This window comes from Thamnophis elegans, chromosome 1, assembly GCF_009769535.1.
Source record: "Thamnophis elegans isolate rThaEle1 chromosome 1, rThaEle1.pri, whole genome shotgun sequence".
NCBI classification, from domain to species: Eukaryota; Metazoa; Chordata; class Lepidosauria; order Squamata; family Colubridae; genus Thamnophis; species Thamnophis elegans.
This window is the reverse complement of record NC_045541.1, coordinates 25036688-25056662: the sequence shown is the minus strand read 5'-3', so window position 1 is coordinate 25056662 and position 19975 is coordinate 25036688. Positions and strand designations below refer to the sequence as shown.

At 40.9% G+C, this 19975-nt stretch overlaps 1 protein-coding gene across 1 annotated transcript in view; it reads left to right on the top strand.

The window, feature by feature from the left end:
• The window catches only part of LOC116507684 (mitogen-activated protein kinase kinase kinase 20-like), a 123828-nt gene extending 110048 nt beyond the window's left edge, over positions 1-13780 (top strand). Inside the window, 5 exon segments of the mRNA XM_032216010.1 lie at positions 2688-2726; positions 2728-2805; positions 7116-7190; positions 8518-8668; positions 11885-13780. Of these exon segments, the coding sequence (XP_032071901.1) occupies positions 2688-2726; positions 2728-2805; positions 7116-7190; positions 8518-8668; positions 11885-12576 (1035 nt within the window). The 3' untranslated portion in view covers positions 12577-13780.
• Positions 13781-19975: the final 6195 nt, after the last annotated feature.

The window sequence follows — 19975 nt, the reverse complement described above, 5'->3', positions numbered from 1 at the left end:
GCCCATTTGCCGAAGCAGGGTTCAACCTGTGCTTTTCGCCGCCTGGGACAGTTAGCTGCAACCAATTGCCTAGCTGCCAATGCGGCAGCAGAAGCCATGGTGCGATCGATTGCAGTTTGGGGGAGGGGCTGCAGAGAAGATCTGACATAGCCAGCAGCTGCTGCATAAAGGCAAGGCGAGGCACACCATCAGCAAGGGGAGGAGGAGGAGTTGGCGAAGGTCATTGGGGACAGAGCAGATTAGCAGAAAGGAGAATGGTGGGAGCAGATGGGGCTTTCAACTGTGGCACTGGGGGTGGTGGGGGGTGGCAGGCTGTGGTTGGGGATTGAGGCATTATTCTTTGGTGGCAGTGGCAACAGGAGGGCAAAGTAGAAGCCAGGAATAGTGGCAACTGGCTGAGACTGCTGAAGGCCCCAGGCCTCTTTCTCAGCCCCAGTACTGAAGCCGCCATCACTAGTGGCAAGGAGTGTTATGGTGTAGGGCAGTCAAAAGGGCAAAGAGACAAGGGGAGTCAGGGATTTGAAAGAAGAAATCACTAACAAATGTTAGCTAGTTGTATGATGCAAGGCGTATATAAACCTGAAATTTATTACATTAAAGACCACATAGTGTTTGAGACAGAGGGTGGGTTCCTACCAGTTCGTACCTATTCGATAGAACGGCTTGTCAAATCTACCAAACCAGTTAGAAGAGATTCCACCAGTGGACCCGGAAAGCAGATCCACACCTACAGAAGAGGTTCCAAAAAATTTTCAAAATTTTTTGAAACCCCCACTGCCTACACACACAGACGGACAGACAGACAGACAGACTGACTGACACAGAGAGAGAGAGAAAGAGAAAGAAAGGACGAAATAAATAAAAAAAGAAAAAGAGTGAGAGAAGAGATGAAAGAAAAAAAAGAAAAAAGGACAGAGAGACAAAAGGAAGGAAGAAAGGAGAGAGAGAGAGAGAGAAAGAAAGAAAGAAAGAAAGAAAGAAGAAAGAAAGAAAGAAAGAAAACACTGGCCGGCAAGCACTCCCACAAAGGAGGCCACACCCACAGAGTCGTTCCAAATTTTTTTGAAACCCACCACTAGTTTGAGACTGAAAACAGAGTGAATAATTGTAAGTCATAATAAAGCAGAAAAAAGAAAAAACCACCTTAAAGCAAGTATCTATTTTGTGCCCTTGAGGGAACATTACTACGATGGGGAAATGGATGAGAAGTTTTAAGAGACGCATACACTGGCAGAAAAATGGTGAGCAAGATACAAATGATAACGGAGAAGAATGTGTCAAACAAAGCAGAAATGGTATGTACAGTATAAGATCTATCTCTGGTCACAGTCCTTTTTGGAACCGGGTGCGAGAAGAAACATAAGGCTATCTTGAATGCAGTGAGAATGGAGTACTTTCAAAGTGTGGGGAGCAAAGAAGAAATAAGTTCTAAAAAAACGGACCATTTGAAAGAATAGCATTGCTTAATGACCGTGACATTTCGTAACTACAGTGATTTGTTTTAACAACCATGAAAAATCTAAAAACAAAAAATGGTCACATAAGTGTCTCGACTTAGAAGAACCTGACAATTTAATGACTAGATTTTGATCCCAATTGTGGTCATATGATGGGGACTATCTTTCTATATTTGCTTTTTCAATCTTATCTTAAAACTTAATTTCTTTAGTTTGCCACTTCCATTCTTTTTTGGGGGGCATTTTCATATAACATGGCTTACCCTAAATGTGATAGTAGTATATATGTATTAAAGAAGTAACTGAACATTGATTATTTCAGAAATGCCCAAACATATTGTTCTTGCTCTCTAGTGAGGCATATTTTTAGTTTTGGCATTTTATTTTGGTGCTTAAACTTATTTTTGGAGACTTGCTTCTTCCATTTTTCTTCCTGCCCCACAAGCGTCGGGATATTAGAAGAGAGTCCGAATTCCATTCCTCGCTTAGTTATACATCAATTTGTATAGCTTTCCACCTCATAAAAAAGTGACTATGGGCGGCACAGATCAAGTAACAAAAAAAATAAAATCACCATTATTAAAATATTAAAAGAAGAGAGTGAATGTTAACTACAATCAATGGACCTATCTTGGAATGTTACAGCCCAGGGTGAAATTTAGCAGATTCTGACAGGTTCTGGAGAAGTGGAAATTTTGAGTAGTTCGGAGAACCGGTAAAAACCACCCCTAGCTGGACCCAGAGTGGGGTGGGAATGGGGTTTTTGCAGTATCCTTCCCCTGCCACACCCACCAAACCACGCCCACAGAACTGGTAGTAAAAAAAAATGAATTTCACCACTGTACCAGTCCCCTGATAATCCCCAGACTTGACAGCATTTGGGTTTTGTAACTTTCAGTGGTAGAGAAACACACTTGGGAAATGGTGTTGTAGCCCTTGTGCTACTCCAGAGACCAGGCAACAGTGGTTCAGCTTAAACCATCCATCAAACCAGCAAAGTTGATTACTTCTTCTCATGTGACAGAAACTCAAATAACTTTTGCTTTTCAGCTACTTTTTTATTGTTTCATCATATCGCAGTTCAACTCTATATACTTATTCATAAAAATGCATATAATTATTAATATGGGGGGGGGGGGGTTTGATGGCTGGAGAGATCGGAGGAAAAGCGTTCTGTTCATAGCAGAACCCATTGCAATTTAATATGTTGTGTTTTCTTTCCAAAACTAGGATTGCAAGTGGAAAATGTATATGGAAATGGATGGGGAATGAAATCGCAATAACTTATATAAAAGACGTGATGTTTAACACTAATATACCTGATGTCGAGATTATAAAAATGACAAAGGTAAGTTCTGTAGTTATGGTAATGTCTATAGAGATTCTCAATCATTCAGATAATGGTTGTCTCAAGAGGCAACTGGCCTTTCTGGGACCAGTACTCTGGAGAGAGGTTGCATGGATTTTCATGCTGCCTGCATCCCATGGATGGGGCTTCACTTGTTTGTGCGGCCTTGTTGCTGGCATGTCGCGGACTGGTGCCAATTCATGGACCAGGGGTTGGGGACATTTTTCAGGGATTCTAATACACTGAAAATACAATGTTTGATCAATCAACTTCCTCCTCAAATCTGAGATTGAGCCATTAATACATTTTTATGTTTTAAAATGTTGGTCATCTGGACCAACCTATGATACCTATGTAACATTCAACATGTCTTCTCCTTGGTCTGCAGTGACAAAAATCTTATCGTAAACCAGAGAAACTGGCTTGGAGCGCCATGAATCTAAGACCAGTGACAGATAGATGTTCCTGGTGTGAATTAGATCTGGGGATCCCAACCTCTGAGCTGCAGTCCACTACTGAGCTGTGGCCTATTCGGAATTGGCTGGTGGGAATATCATGTGCGCAGCTCAGCTTGTGCAAGTGGCAGGCCCATAGGCAATTGTGCACGTGCATGCAGGCCTGCCTCTAACACAAGAGCTGCATGTGCATTCAGTCCAGGTTGCTTCTCTCCTTGATTAGTTTCCATCCATTGTTTCTTGTCTTGCCTTTCAGGTGATTTGGAAAATAGGTTGACTCCCTCCTTTTCTTTGTGGCAATCCCTCAAATATTGAAAGACTGCTATCATGTCACACCTAGATTAGCAGATTGTAAAGACTAACACAAAATCTCTCAGGAATCAAGTTTAACTGAAGACCCACTACAAAAACAAACACACAGTCCAGAGGTGGGTTCCTACCAGTTCGCACCAGTTCGGTAGAACCGGTTCGTCAAATCTACCGAACCGGTTAGAAGAGGTTCCACTCAATTATTGCAGTGGACCCGGAAAGCAGGCCACACCTACAGAAGAGGTTCCAAAAATTTTTGAAACACACACACACACACACACACACACAAACACACACACACAAACACACACACACAGACAGAGAAAGAGAAAGAAAGAAAGAAAAAAGAAAGAAAGAAAAAGTGAGAGAGAGATGAAAGGAAAAAGGGACAGAGAGACAAAAGGAAGGAAAGAGAGGGAGAGAGAGAGAGAAAACACATGGCCGGCAAGCCACTCCAACAGGTCACATGGCTGGCAAGCCACTCCCACAAAGGAGGCCACACCCACAGAGTAGGTTCGAAAATTTTTTGAAACCCACCACTGACACAGTCCCTTCCCCCAGTTGGACAGCCAAGTTGGACCGCCAAGCCACAAAGGTTGGGGATCTTTGAATTAGATTAATATGCACACATTGAATTTCACTCTGCTGTGTGACAGTTCCCAACACTCTCTCCTTGTTTAGCTACTGCATTCTGTTCCAACAACTTTGGAAATGAAGTGGTCACTAAGCGAATACATGTCTGAGAGAGAGAGAGAGAGAGAGATGATGTGAAAATTACTGGTTGCTGCCATCTTGTAAAGTTCTCTTACACAGTATCTGGCATCCAGCCAATTATTCTCCTTTTGTTGCCCCCTCTCAGAGCTGAGAGATTGCTTAAATAAGTGATCTCTTCCCGAGTTGCTTTTCTCTGCAGCGCAGCACATCCCTAAAAAGTACTAAGCACAAACTCAGCTCTGAAACCTTAATCAGTTCATTAGAACTCTCTGGCCAGCTGGCGCTGCTGCCTGACTAGACCTTAATCAGTTTCACACTGAGGACTTTGGTTGCCAGGTGCAAGAAATTTGGTCACAAATGCACTCACTGGTCAGAAAAAGAAATACCATTTACTACTGTCATGTTTGGGAATGGTTGCTAACCAAGGTGGTCTCTAAAAGGGAAGTGGCTGAATTGTGTCGCTGCAGGAATGTTCTGGAATCCAGTGACCACAGAAATACATGCTTGCCAAACCTGTGGAGTAGGAAGGTGGAATTTGGCTAGGTATTCCCTGGTGATGGTTGACGTGACTGTAACTGAAGAACCTAATTCTTCATTTGTGACTTGATGGGACACTTTATTTATTTTTAAAAATTAAAACCATTCAGCTTTAATAAAGGCAGCCGCAGCCATAATTTTGACATGAATAACTTTATAAAACAGTGTAGCTTTTAAAATAAAGTCAAAGAATGTTAATGCTAAATTTCCCTCAGATTAAAATCCTAGTTCCTGAAGGAAACTGTCTGTGGCTTCAGAAACATTCCGTCAATTATTAGCTATAACTTATAACAAAGCCAAATATCTTTAAGAAAGGTACAAATTACGAGGGCCAAACACACACACAATATAACCAATGTGATGAAGCTAGCTAAGGAGGTATTTCACACTCTACTCCAATATTTTGTTTTTAAGCAGTAAGAAGAATGTTGTATGGTTGCAGTTGGAGTCACATTTAGTTATTCAGTTAATTATAATACAATTTTTCCCAATAAACCCTGGCTAGAATCTAGAGATAAGATAAACTATTTGCATGCACTGGGTCTTTCCTGGTTCTTCATTCAAATCCCCTCTGCAGCCACCTGTGCCTAAAAGCTGCACCTGAAAATTCAAAGGTTTCCCCTAAATTACACAGGCTGCCTTACATGCAAGTCATACCTGACCCAGGCCTTTGTATTATCTGGAAACATCTGGAAGTGTCATGAATTTTATGGCACCAGATATGTATGAATCAGAGGTGGGTTGCTTCTGGTTCGGCCGGATCAAGCAAACTGATAGTAGCAGCGGCGGGAGGCTCCACCCACCCACCTGAACGCTTCTGCTCATGTGCAGAAACGTTACACATGCCCAGGAGCGCGCCCGAACTGGTAGTAAAAAAATTGGCAACCCACCACGGGTATGGATTCAAAACTTGTCACAATCTTCCTGCCAGATCTGGCCTTCAAAAGAGATCATGGGATCTGTCAGTCAGTGATATTAAAGCCAAGGGGGAAGTCTTGTTGAAGAACAACCTTAGCTTAAGGCACAGTAACAGCTACAAAGCTAGCCAGCAGAACTGTTTCATAACAAATAATTTTGGAGGAATTAGGTAATCCAGGTGCTGCAATTTAAACATCATTACAAAGATGCCTGTGCATTGCTGTTATCTTAACTAACCTAGAAAGAACTGCCTGCCCAGAGTTGAACAGACAATTGATTGAATAGAAAGTGAGCCCTACATTTAAAAAACCCTTACATCATTTCGAGACAACGGTGTGTGTCCACATTCATGTAAATTCAGAAGTGTGACTCTGTATGTGAAAGAGAGTGACTGTATTTATCAAACGTGTCTCCAGGATTAAGGATGAGCAACTAAGCCACTCAAAATTCTCTTTAGAGTTCCTATTGATTTCAAGTTCTGACCGCATAGATTGCTTGCTTCAGGTCTGGGTACCATTTTGGCTCTAACAGGATCCCTTTAAGGATAACTATTCCTCTAGAACAGGGGTGTCAAATTTGCAGCCTGTGGGCTGGATGCGTCATGCGCTGGCCACGCCCATGCCCGGTTTAGCAAACGGGAAAAGTCACATGATGACTCTGTGACAATACGAATTTGACACCCCTGTTCTAGACTTAAAAGGTTTCCCATCCCAGCTCTGTCTGATCCTGTCCAGAGGTTTTTCTGGTTCGCTGCAGTGATGCTGAGGGAGATCTTTGATCTAAAGCTAAAGCAGAGGTACCAGACACATCCTAAAGAATACGATGGGACATGGCTCAAAAATGAATTGCAAGAGGTGTTTCATACTGGGATATGAGCACAGCATCCCATTAAAGCAGCTACACCTTTCTTTGGATTTCTGTAGGATGTGGTCAGAGTTGATTCCTCTTTTTAAAAAAATATGGCTGCTTTAAAGAGGTGATATGCTTGTTCTCTGGCATGTTTGGGAACCATCTCTTCCAAATCATTTTTGAAGCATGCAAAGCTCTGCTAATTATAGAATTTCCCTTATGAATATTCATAACCTGTCAGAAGGAGAAATTGGGAGGGGATTCTCCTTGGCCAAATTTAGATTCAAACAGAAAATTAGAGACCGTTTCTTTTACATGCTGAAATTACAACCTCTCAGCAATGGTAAATTAGATCACAACCTTTGTAGAAATTTTCCACTTTTTAAATCTAGATTTTAAAAATGTACATGTTTTAACAGAGGTCAGACATGTAAAAGTCTTCAGGTAAATAAAACAACAGCCCCCCCCCAAAGTGGGAGGAGTAAGACAAAGGATACCTATAAATGTTGTGGTTTTTTTTTCTTGCAGCCTCCATTTGTGATGGAGAAGTGGATTGTGGGGATAGGAAAAGATCAGACTGTCGAGTGCACAGTGACTTACGAGGTTAGTGTTTGAAGAGAAATAAAAGCGAGTCACTCATTCTGCCAACATGATTGCACAACGAGAAACCTGCATTTCTAAATTTTCGGGCTCATTTTTGAAAAGGTTTGTAATTCCTTTTAAATGACCAATGTCCTATAAATCTGAGTGCTATAAACCGCGTTCAGACTCCTCCCTGGGAAAACTTGATCATGTAAGTTTTTAAAAGTTTCTTTTTCCCTTTGAGTAACAGTTGGGGTAGGTAACATTTATTGAAGGGATCACCTTTCTTATCTTTTTGACACATCGCTAATTAGCAGGCTAGAGATACAACGGGAAAAGGGGAAGGGGCAAGAAGGAAAATAAAAAAACAGAACCAATTTAGCAACATATAACAGGGAGAGAATTAGTCTTTGTATGAGTAGGGTTTTGGATATTTACCAAAAAAAAAAAAAAAAAGGTGTTTCATAATGGGATACTTCACACTGAGGTTAATAATTGAAATCTCAGCTCTTATCTGTCACAAGGATTCAAGCAGCGAGAGAGACTGGCAGGGAAATTCAGGCCTTGCCTGCCTCAGAAGTGGAGAAGAGCCGCTGTCTGTGAACTGGGGAATCAACCCCGGGTTCCTTTCAAACTGCAGACTCCTCACAGGAATTAGAGACTGGCAGCAAGTTTAAAGAGACGTTGCCACAAGCAGACCCCAGCAGTGACTTTTTCCCCTTGCAGAAAAGATTACCATGACTACTAAATGGTTCTATTAAAACCCAATAGTTAAAAGAATGTCCATCGCTGCTGAGGTGGGAGGGCACGAAGAAAAAAAAAATACTTTGCTATTGGGTTCCTTGTATTAAAAAAACCAAACATTTTTCTAGATGGGGGTTGATATTACAGGTAGTCCTCGACTTGCAATAGTTCATTTAGTGACCATTCAAAATTACAGTGCACTGAAAAAAAGTGACTTACGGCCATTTATCACACTTACGACCTTTGTGGCATCTCCATGATCACGTGATCAGAATTCGGCTACTGCTGTGCCCCAAGATCATGTGATCTCCTTTTGCAACCTCTGACAAAGTCAATGGGGAAGCCAGATTCACTTAACAACCGTCTTACTAACTTATCAACTGCAGTGATTCGCTTAACAGCTGTGGGAAGAAAGGTCGTAAGATGGGCAAAACTCACTTAAACAAATCTCTCGCTTAACAAGAGAAATTTTGGGCTCGGTTGTGGTTGTGAGTCGAGGACTACCTGAACTATCTGTTTCAGAATCGGACATTAAAAAATGTGGACCAATGGGGCCTGTTCTTATGGGGTTTTAAAGAAGAGCTTGTTTTTCTCTCTTGGATAGGCTGATGTCCACTCTCCCAAATCTACCAAACACATTCAGCAAGTGCAATGGAGTCAGGTGAAACTGCAGGATGAAGTGAAATCAGTACAGCTGAAAATACAGACAGCTCTTCCAAACATGGAAGGCAACCCTCGGAGCCGATCCAATTCCAGTAAGTCGACTGAGGCAATGTTTGGAGAAAGCATATGCCAGAGAAACAAAGCCTTTTCAAAAACTGGCACGTCTCCCCCCCCCCCCCCCCCCCAAAGCCAGACTTGCTAAGATGGTCTCTCTAACGCAGCGCTTCTCAACCCCAGCAACTTTAAGTTGCTGGATGGAGAATTCTGGGAGTTGAAATCCACACTTCTTAAAGTTGCTGAGGTTGAGAAACTATGATCTATAAAGTGCACTATATTGCCAAAAGTATTCGCTCACCTGCCTTTACTCGCATATGAACTTACTGTAAGTGACATCCCATTCCTAATCCATAGGGTTCAATATAACGTTGGTCCACCTTGTGCAGCTATAACAGCTTCAACTCTTCTGGGAAGGCTGTCCACAAGGTTCAGGAGTGTGTTTATGGGAATTTTTTACCATTCTTCCAGAAGCGCATTTGTGAGGTCACACACTGATATTGGATGAGTTTACGTGGCCTACCACTTTGTGGCTTGAGTTGCTGTTGTTCCCAAACACTTCCACGTTCTTATAATACAGCTAACAGTTGAGTGTGGAATATTTAGGAGCGAGGAAATTTCACGACTGGATTTGTTGCACGGATGGCATCCTATCACAGTTCCACGCTGGATGACCCATTCTTTCACAAATGTTTGTAAAAACAGTCTGCATGCTTAGGTACTTGATTTTATACACCTGTGGCCATGGAAGTGATTGGAACACCTGATTCTGATTATTTGGATGGGTGAGCGTTATAGTGGCAATATAGTGTAACTCAGTGGCCTCTAGATGGGGACTGGGAGGTCTAACGAAAATCTAGCACTTCACTCTAATGTTGAAGATTGCTTTAAATCAGAAAGTTATGTCAGAGTTTGTTGCAGAAATCAAATCCAGAAAGCACACATAGATAACTGATTCTGCAGAATTCATTAACTTCTTTATATACATAATAATACATGAGTATATGTACAATACCAAGAGTGGTTCTTCAGTTTCGGAGCAGCAGACAACTTCAGACTAGTTTCGTTTCACAGCTCAGAATTTAAGCTAGATTAGTTCTCTTGCACAGACTCAGAGCTACATAGGTAAGCCATGCCCAGGCTCCGAGCTGTCTGGCATGGCTCTCAGTCACCAAAGAGTTCCCATTGGCTGACCCAGTTGCCATACCTATACATTGGCTGACCTTGTTACCATGTCCTATTCCAGCTAGTCCCCAATGGCTGACTTGTTGCCATGTCTCTGCCAGTTCATGAATATTCTGACAAGTTACATTTTTGAATGTAAAAGGTTGGCCTGAAATCGTCATCCATTTTGTACCCTCAAACTGTGTGGAAGCAAAATTTGGGGTCTCTTTGTTTCATTGTTAGGAGATGGGAATTTTTTAAGGAATCAACAGAGTGTAGATGATTAAGAACCCCACTTTACTTCTTATAATTCTTGACTGCTCCTCCCCCAACCTTGGGCCAGGCCAAGCTGACTTTTGAAATGAGCATCATTTCATGCTGCACCTAGCCACGAACAGGCCTTGAACAAAACAGAATTTGCACATTGCTCTTCTAAAATCCCAGGCTGAGGTACATTTACACTTACCGTATTTTTCAAAGGCCTACCGAAACTCCGCTCCCCTTGCAAAATGGAAATACAGAGGGTTTGGGAGGCTTGTAAAGTGCTCCTGGGGGCTGGGGAGGGCAAAAATGAGCAAAAACTGGGCTGTTTTGGCCCCCCAACCCACAAATGCAATCTACATGCCCTCTTTTTTGTGTGTGCAAAAAAAGAGACGTGAAGAGGGTTTGGGAAGCCTGCAGAGTGCAAAAACGATTTTTTATATTTACCTCTTCAAAATCATGGTGCGTCTTATACTCCAGTGCATCTTATAGTCCGAAAAATATGGTACATCTAAACCCCCCTCTTTTGTCTGTAACCATCCTTACTTTAGTCATGATCTTAAATTGGGTTATAGTATATTTTTATTAATTTTCTGAAGTTGCATTTTGTTTTGCGCCTGAAACCCACATTTCCCAACCTGCTGTCCTTCTTACTGTTTGAAGTAAGAATAACCAACACAGCTAATATATTTCTAGTACGCAAATGTTCGGAGTCTAATGCAGTGCTTTTTTAACCTGCTTATCTTAAACCCCCCACCCCTGAATGAGTTACGAGTGATAATTCATTCAAAGGGTGTGCAGTTCATCAGGAGAGAAACAAAAGCTTTTGCAGAGGGCATTTAATATTCATTATGTTTATTTGTCACTTTAATTTTTTACAACTCAAGGAGATGTACCTAATATTCCTTCCTCGTCCTATTTCCCCCACAACAGCAACCCTGTGAGATGGGTTGAGAGAGAGGGTCTGGCCCAAAGGTCACCCAGACAGCTTTCATGCCCAACAGAGGCCCAGAAATCATAGATGTGTTGTTTAATAACACCTTAAGAATTCTCATGTATACAGAGAGAGAGACATTCTGTTAATTATGTCTTATTATTTTCAGTAAGTTTTAAAGATGTAATTAAAGTTGTAATGACTTGTGTCCCACTTGGAGTACTTCTGAATTGCACCTATATCATCAGTTTTGAACCAAAAGATACTGATGAAAGATGTCAGCTCTAAAGATCTGTGATGTGCTGTTTGCTTGGGGGTGGGGTGGGGGTTGTGTTGGGAGTATGTGTAGTTAACGGAAACTGTGTCTAATCAGTGAGGTGGTTAAAGTTACATTGCAAATCTCTGCAATTAAAATCATCATAACAGTGTCTGAAGAACAGAGTTCAACTGTAGAAACATTACACCTGAAGATGCACTTTCAGATAGGAAGTTCATAGTGTTTGTGTGTGTGTTTGTGTGTGTGTGTCTTCCAATCAGTCTTGACTCTCGGCAATTGCCTGGACAAATGCCTGCAAATGTACTTGGCAAGATTTTTGAAAGTGGTTTGCCTCTGCCTTCTTCTTAGTTCAAGGGGAGAGTGTCTGGCTCAAAGTCATCCAGCTGGCTTCATGCCTAAAGTGGGACTGAAACTCACCATTCTCTCAATTTCTAGCCTTGGTGCCTTGAATTACTATACTCCACTGGAGATTGCATGGAAGAGTCAACCCATTGTGGCTCCCGGAGCAAATTAATGATTTCAGTAGCTACAGCTATCAAAGGGGTAATATCAGGATCTTATATGATCTCTTGTGGCTACTTGGGATTAAAGCTGATGGTGACTTTTGTTCCGTTCCAGGTATTGACTGCCAGTGGATGAACGCACTGAAAATGCACCGTGTGACCAGCAGCCCTTCTCTCCAACATTCCCGTCCCCACAGTCCCAACAACTTAACCCATTTCTTACCCTACCTTCACAATCAAGACACTTATGCTGCTGCTGTGAGGCGGACTTCAGTGCCCACTACCTATCATATTACCCCGCTCATTCAGTCAAGAAGCTCATCGCCAACAACCTATTTATCATCTTTACATCTGAATTCCAAGGGAAGCAGCAGCTCCAGTGCAACGTCAACTTCGGATAGTCCACCGGAAAGGGGCAGTGGCTCCAAAACCAGAAACAGAAATAACTATCATAGCAGCGTCTCTCCCGGAGGGGTGGCAGCTGGAAAGCGTTTTGTAAGAAACCCAACTGCTCCAGGGACACTGAGAAATGCTGGGAAATATTCTAGATCTTCCCAGTCAACCTTCAATCAATATCAACATCTGCCAAGGACGCATGAGAGAAAACACCCTCATTACCCACAGCAGCATAAATCAATACCAGGGATGCCCGTGAAAACTGAAACAGAAGAAGAGGAAGAAAGCAAAGTCAGCGAAGGCGGGTGGGTGAAAGTCAATTATTCAAAGAAATCTAACCGACACACTGTTGGCAAACCAAACAAAGAGAAACCAAAAGGCCCTGAAATACTTCAAAGAAAATCCCGTTGATGCTTTTTTCAGAAATAGGTTTTTATTTTTTATTGCACAGAGCACTGACTTTCCACGGAGAAGGTTTGAAATTGTTCTTGAAATAACTGACAAACGAATGTGAGAATGGGGAGCCTGCCGTAGAAATCCCCTGGGAAGAAGGACATTAGCGCAGCCTTGGGTTCTGTTGGAGGCTTTTTTAGTACATTATAAGCCTGATGTAGTCTTCTCCTGGAATCAAAGCACAAGATGTCAATTCTCCCTTTCCTATGAAACAACACTGCCAAAGCATCTGACAACAGCTGGATAGCATTCTTGTGCCTGGAATAAGTTATCTTAGGGACCAAGAAGGACTAAGGACCCTGCCTACACTTCTGGCATCTGAGACTCCACCAAAATGGTAGAGTTAATCAGGTGCAAAAGGTTCTGTTTTTTTTTTTTTAGTGTGTCTACTTTTAATCAGGTACATTTTACTTAAGTCTCGTATTTCCATTAGCATGATATTCTAGTTCACCGTTCTTTGTTATTTCCGATACTCTGATCCAGTATTGATACAAGGACAAAAAAAGTGCTTAAACCTATGAACGGAAAAAGAAATGACTGCAAAAGTTATCCTTTCCATATTTTGAGTGCTTGAGGTTGTCTAATAAATTATTTTCTCCTTGGCTTGATTTTGTAGCAGCACCTTCAAGGTACTATATCAATCCTCCATTTATCAATAAGCTCCAATCTACTGCCATTGGAATTATTCCTATGGTTTAAGGAAAAGTGTAACAGCTTCTACAAAGAAGCAAAATAATATAAGAAAAAAGGCCAAATTATTTTTGGTACAACTATTTATTAACCTAAGGTAAAACTCTTATTCATGGTATTTAACAATAGTCTGTGTGTTGTCTTTAGGTAATAAAAAGAAACATAATACTTATATGTATGCAGTATTTTGCACTTCCAATGAAATTGAATATTTGTTGGGCATACCTGCAAGAAAGCAAATTCCAGGAGGTTTTACTTGAAATAAAGAATTAGGTGGTATAAAATTAATTAATTTCTCCAATTACAATTAAAAAAAAAAAAAGACATTACATTAGATTCTATTTAGATAAATGAAACCTAACTCCTAACTTAACTTTTTGAATTATAAGGAAAGGAAAAGGTTTTAAAAAGTGTTGTTGACAGTAATTTGATACTTAGCTGAGGAAATAAGGAATAAATGTATCTTATTTAACATACCTTGTCCATTTTTTCATGTGGTAACAGATTTTTAAAGAGAGCAAAGTAAACCATTTCATCCAGCTGTAAAACTAGAGGTCTTTTCTCCATTCAAGGAGCTATTTCTTTGATTGGCTCAGTTCTCCTATTTCTAGGAAGAAGAGTGGTTTCCTAGGGGTAGTGCAGGTGCTTCCTGTTCAGCAAATTATTGGAGGTGAGCTTTATGGATGTATTTATTTATTTACTAGATGTATATGGCCGTTCCCTCTCACATAGGCAATGCTAGGCAGCTAACACGATAAAAATGTCAATACAATAAGGATAAATAAGTTACACGAAGCAAAAGAAGAATGTCCATCAAGTGCAAAGCAGTCAATAACAAAGAGATTCAGCTGACAGGCTCAACCCCCTCCCAACCCCCACACTTGAGAGAAAAACTGTATTTTAAGGGTTTTATGAAAGGCTAGTCGGGTTGGGGACAATTTAATCAACACTATATAAAAGCTCTCCTGGTTATGGCTGCCACTTGTTCCTTAAACAGGAGCTGTGAGATCAGGGAGACCCCAAAACTGTGCACTGATTTTGACAGTAGTGCAACTCCATCTAGGACTAAAGAAGGAAAAATCACCGGGTCCAGCAGGCCCTAAAAACATGGATAGATTTGAAATCTCTTCTTCCCCATCCGGTTGTCCAAAGCCTCCAGTTACCAAGACAGAATCTTCACAGCATTACTTGGACAGCCTAAGACCAAAGATATACAAATAGGTATCACTAGCCTTCTGACGTTACTTCACCCCATATGTCTGAATGACCTCATCTAGAATCTTTAGGTAAATGTTAAAGAAATGTGGGGAGAAAGTCAAGCCCTGAAGAACCCTGCAAAAAGGGTCATGGACTTGACATCTCTCCAACCCATTAATACTCACTGGAATTTATTCTAGACGAAGGGAGTAGAACCTACAAGACCATGTCCCCTGAAGGATAGCATGACTAATAGTATTGAACGTGACCCGTCAAAGGAGAGTTAGGATGGCTACACTAACCCCACTTATTATTTATCACATTTCTACTCTGCTCATCTTAGCCCTTGCAAGTTCTGTTTATTGTCTTTAAATTCATGAAGCTCTGAACTCACAAAAAAGCAGATTAAGGGTTGAAAGAAAAAAAGAGAGAGAGAAACAATTATAAATAATTGAAATATAGCTGAGAGATGTTGTGTTTATGTGTTGGGGCAACTACCATCAGAATTTATAAACTTGCTAAGGTTGATTATCAAAATGTCCAAACTAATTCCAGGCCTCCAGGCCACAAAGAATATATTACACTCCCTGTGGGATTAAGCTCACATTCCTGTTCTTCAGCTTTACTACACTCACTACTTCAAGTCCAGCAATATGGTGGTGCTTGGCTCAAGCAGTTGGCCATCACAAAGATATATATCCCTCTCAAAGCTCCAGTAGGTGTATTTGTGTCAAGGGATGAGAATAAGGTAAGATTTTGGCAACCCTCATTTGCAGCCTTCTCATCTACCCAACATCTAGGCTGCAATCAATGCTAAAAGAAAGATGAACAGTGAAACTAATGTATGCTGTGGTGGGTTAAGTGGGCGGATGTTTGCAGCATCTTAATTAGTGAACAGGCATGCGTTACTTGGCTGCTTTCACTCAGGAATCTAAATATGGATAAAGGGGCAGAAAGAACATGTCTAGTTTAGCAGAAATGTGAAATCCCTCCATCGCTGCATTGCCAAAATGATTAGCACTGCCCCAGGCTGGCTGTTACCTTGAGCACTGCAACATTCTATAACCAAAGTTCAAGCAAGTTTGATTTCATACCAAACGTAAATGGTAGTGGTTTCATTTAATCTACAGCAAAAATATTAGAATTCCTGATTCCTGTAATCCACCTTCTTTGATGGTTTAATGTGAAAGCATTGTTTGCATTTTTGTATTTTAAGAAAACCCTCCCTATTTCATTATTTTAGTTCTTTTCTTTTACTGTTATAGCCTAAATAGCAGCCTCTTACTGCTTGGGAATTAATGCCTTATAGCTCGGTCAAGCTAATTTATATGCAGACTATTATGTCAATAAATCCACATTCTTCTTCCCTGCAAGAGAATGGTTGCGTGAATTTTCATCTCCAGCAACTTCCTCCAATGTACTTGACCATATTTGGTGATCAGGTAGCCTGCTTGGGGAAGAGATCAAAACCTCCAACCAATGACCATTATCTGGCAACTTGCTGTGCTGATTTAATGAGGTGAAGTTGCTCAGAAAGACTTTGTTCTTCCATTTCCTCCTGTGAGAAATCACTCAAAACAATGGCCTGTACAGGTTGCTCTTCTTGGAAGAATTATTCCTTCTAACCCCACAGAGACTGCAGAGAATGAAATTACGTCTCCTCATCTCTATGTGTTCTACAAATTCACTTCTAAGGAATACTGAATTTAGATTTAAGAAGATACAGGGATTTAAATAAAAGAACTTCCATGTAATATGGCCATTGAAGTAATTATTTTTTTTAGATAAGTAAATGTGTACTTAGTTTTATCATTATGAGAGGGAGGTAAATAATACGAGCATTTTACCAGAATGATCTTTTTTGAAACCTGACTTAATTTTCTATGCAAGTATATTGTTTTCTCTTTTTTTTTGTTTCTTGATGATCTCTAAAAAAATCTAAGAAACAAATAATTCAAATCAATTTGTTACGAGACACTGACAAGTGATGTTATGGAAATAAAATAAAGTTACGTGGTGGGTCCTGTTAGAAAACACCCCTCATACTTAGAGAGTGAATATGAGAGAAAAACTAGTTGGGTATTTAAGAGTTAATTCATATAAGTTGCCACTGAATTCTGTAATTTAATAGTCAGGCACTTCTTCCAATAGTTACAACCATAGTTGTAATTTGCAGTTATGCCTGAGAGGGAGAAAAAGAGTAATGGTATTGTGGATTCGGGCTGAAGAAAAAACACAACACTGATGATGAAGAGGAGGAGAATCATATCTCTTACAATGATTCTTGGGTGTCTGCTTCATGAAAAAGAGGGGCCCAATGGAAGAACAAAGATTTTTGTAGAAGTTGAGGCTTACAAGATAGGAAATCCTAGGGATCTGCCTGGCTGCCCAGTTTGGGGAAGCTAGTCAGGTCCTTGTAGCTGGGGTGAGTTCTGATGTTAGGCTGAACAGCCCTTTTAGGAGCGTCAACAGAGATGGGAAAAATCCATTGTAAAGGAAAAGGAATCTTGAGGCCATCAGCTGGTGCAAGATGGAAGGTTAGGATTTTAAAGCTTTTTACTGCAATAGTTAAGGAACTACAGTTTTTTAGGAGGGCTGCCTCAACCTGGAGTCTGAGCTGGTGGGGAGACTTCTATGCTTTGGTTGACATGGGATTGAAGGGGGATTTCCTTATACAGAGCAAGGAAAATCAATGTGGGTATGATACAGGAATGAAATCAGCAGGTTCTGGAGAACTGGTACCGGAAATTTTGAGTAGTTCGGAGAACCGGCAAATATCACCTTTGGCTGGCCCCAGAGTGGGGTGGGAATGGAGATTTTGCAATATCCTCCCCCTGCCACGCCCACCAAGCCATGCCCACAGAACTGGTAGTAAAATAAATTGAATTTCACCAGTGGTCTAATAGGATTGGACAAAGAGAGAAACTGGGGTTGACCCTGATCATGTCTAAAAATCAAGTGGGGGATAGAAACGGGTGCAATTTCCAATCTGTTTGTAAGATTTATTTTCTTGATTATGATAGTTCATTTGAGCCCAGAGGCTGGGAAGTGAGAAATGGCAAAGCTTTGATGACTTGAACTGTGCCATGCCACAATTAAGCTGGAGAAAATAAGCTGAGTTTTCCCGGGAACATGAGGTAGGCAAGGACAGAGAGGCCCAAATAAATAAATTAATCAAGTGGTAATTAACTATAGTTGGTGGTATGAAACTACAGAGCTACACAATCATTTCTTTCAGGCCAGGGGTCCCCAACCCCTAGGCGGCAGCCCACTACCGAGCTGTGAACTGTTGAGAACCAGGCCACCCGAAGCAGTGGGCAAATGTACACACGTATCCCCACTTGCACGGCCAGTGCATGAGCACCCATATGCTCCAATTGCACAAGCAGTGGGAGAGTGTGCCCACCATTCACAGAAATGGAGCTGTATGCGTGCGAGAGAACTCTTGCCTGCCACTCACACAAAACCATCCACTCTCCGTCCCTCCCCCGGAAAGGGCCTGAATTATAATATTTATTACTTTATTTTGATTTTCTTTTCCAAAAATCCCTTTTACACAAAGCTTGCCATTTCTCTTTCCAGTGCACCATTGCAGATATTTTCATAGAGGTTGGGATTTGGGAGGAGCATGTCACATGGTTACAATGCAAACTTACTTACTAGTGTATGGGCTTGAGGCTTTGAGATGCAATTAAAGAAGGTGAAGCATACATTGTGATGTCATCATACTTGTGTATCATTGTTAGGAATGAACATCTTTGCGTACAGCATTTCTCTGTTAATATTTTTAAACTTGCAATTGAAGATAAGCCACTGAGTTTTGGAGAAACTAATCAAATGTCACTGTCTAAAAACTGAATTCAAAAAATTGGAAATTAAATTGTATCATGTTGCAACTTGTAAAAATGCTCTGGATAAATCTTTCAGCTCACTGAATGTATAGTCAAGGCACCAACTATCTTTTTTAAAATTAAACCAGAAACTAAAGCTTCATAAAATTCTAAATAGGAGTGACTTTTAATAACACAAATTGAATGCTTTCTGCACCAAGACTTCCTAACATGTCTTTATTATTTGTTTAGTTGCTGTAAGTTTTGGTTTCTCTGTTCCCGGGGTGGGTTCCTGCCTGTTCTAACCTCTTCTACAGAAGAGGCTCCACAAATCTACCATGTCATTTAGAACCGGTTCCAGCTCTCTCCCCCCACCCGTCCGCACATCATCAAGATGAAGAGCGAGAGGAGGAATTCTGGGAGTTGAAGTCCACAAGTCTTAAAGCTGTCAAGTTTGAACACCCTTGGAGGTTTTTTTCTAAAGGGTTAGGGGTGCAAGGGTCTTGTAACTTGACACCTTTAAGACTTGCATGCTTCAATGCCAGAGTTTTTGAGCCAACATTTTGGTTGCTAAGCAAGAGCATTGTTAAGTGAGTTTCACCACGTTACAAATTGGCCATGCCCACCCAGTTATATGTCCGGCAAGCCACTCCCACCCAGTTATATGTCCGGCAAGCCACTCCCACCCAGTCACATGGCCAGCAAGCCACTCCCACAAAGCAGGCCACACCTACAGAAGAGGTTCTAAAAAAATTTGAAACTCACCACTGCTCTGTTCATTAGTCAACCCTGGAGATGGAGCCAAAATGGCAGCACATTAGCAGCTTGTGAAATAAGTTTCTGGCTTACAACAGGCATTATCACTTCTAGCTTAACCAGATGCCCCCAAAATACTACCCAAGTACAAGAAAAGAGCCTGGGCCAGTCCCAGCAACATTACTAGAACCCAGTGGTCTTCACTAGAACTGTGCTAGTATATATGCTCTTGGTTTATCAATATTCTATCTTCTTCGTCCTCCATTTAATGGAAGGTTATTACTTTGGCCACAGATATTAACAAGCGGGATAATAGCCAAGAAGTGGAAATCTATGTTCATCTTTAGTTACTGTACCTGGTCGATTCATTCTCTACCACTAAGCCATAATGTGACTTGTTTAGCTTTGAAAGCTGTATAAATCTAGCCATGAATTTAGGACAGGAGACAGTATTTGAAACTCTCAGCCACCCATGGTTGTGCTGCCCAAAGTTGGATTGTGTGGGGTTTTATTTTTTTTAAAAAAATCAAGGGTATATGAAAACAGAATGATTGGGGGGGGGGGGGGTTTACTTCCGTTTTACCCTTAACTCCACTAAAATGCCTGAATCACCACACATATTTATAGTTCAGTGGGTTGCATTATAAAATCATTAACCTTCTTTTGTAGGGCAATTGTGAGATTCATATTATGTCTGTATTTATTTAAAGGTTTATGCCAATGTCAATAAAGCTGATGAACTTTTAACTAAAATGTTTGGCATAATATGCTAATGTTTTTGCATAATATGCCTTTCTGGCATATTACAGTCATGGTCAACCCAATATGCTTAGAATTCGAGAACTACAATAACTGAAGGAAAGTCAGAGTTATTTCTCATCTAA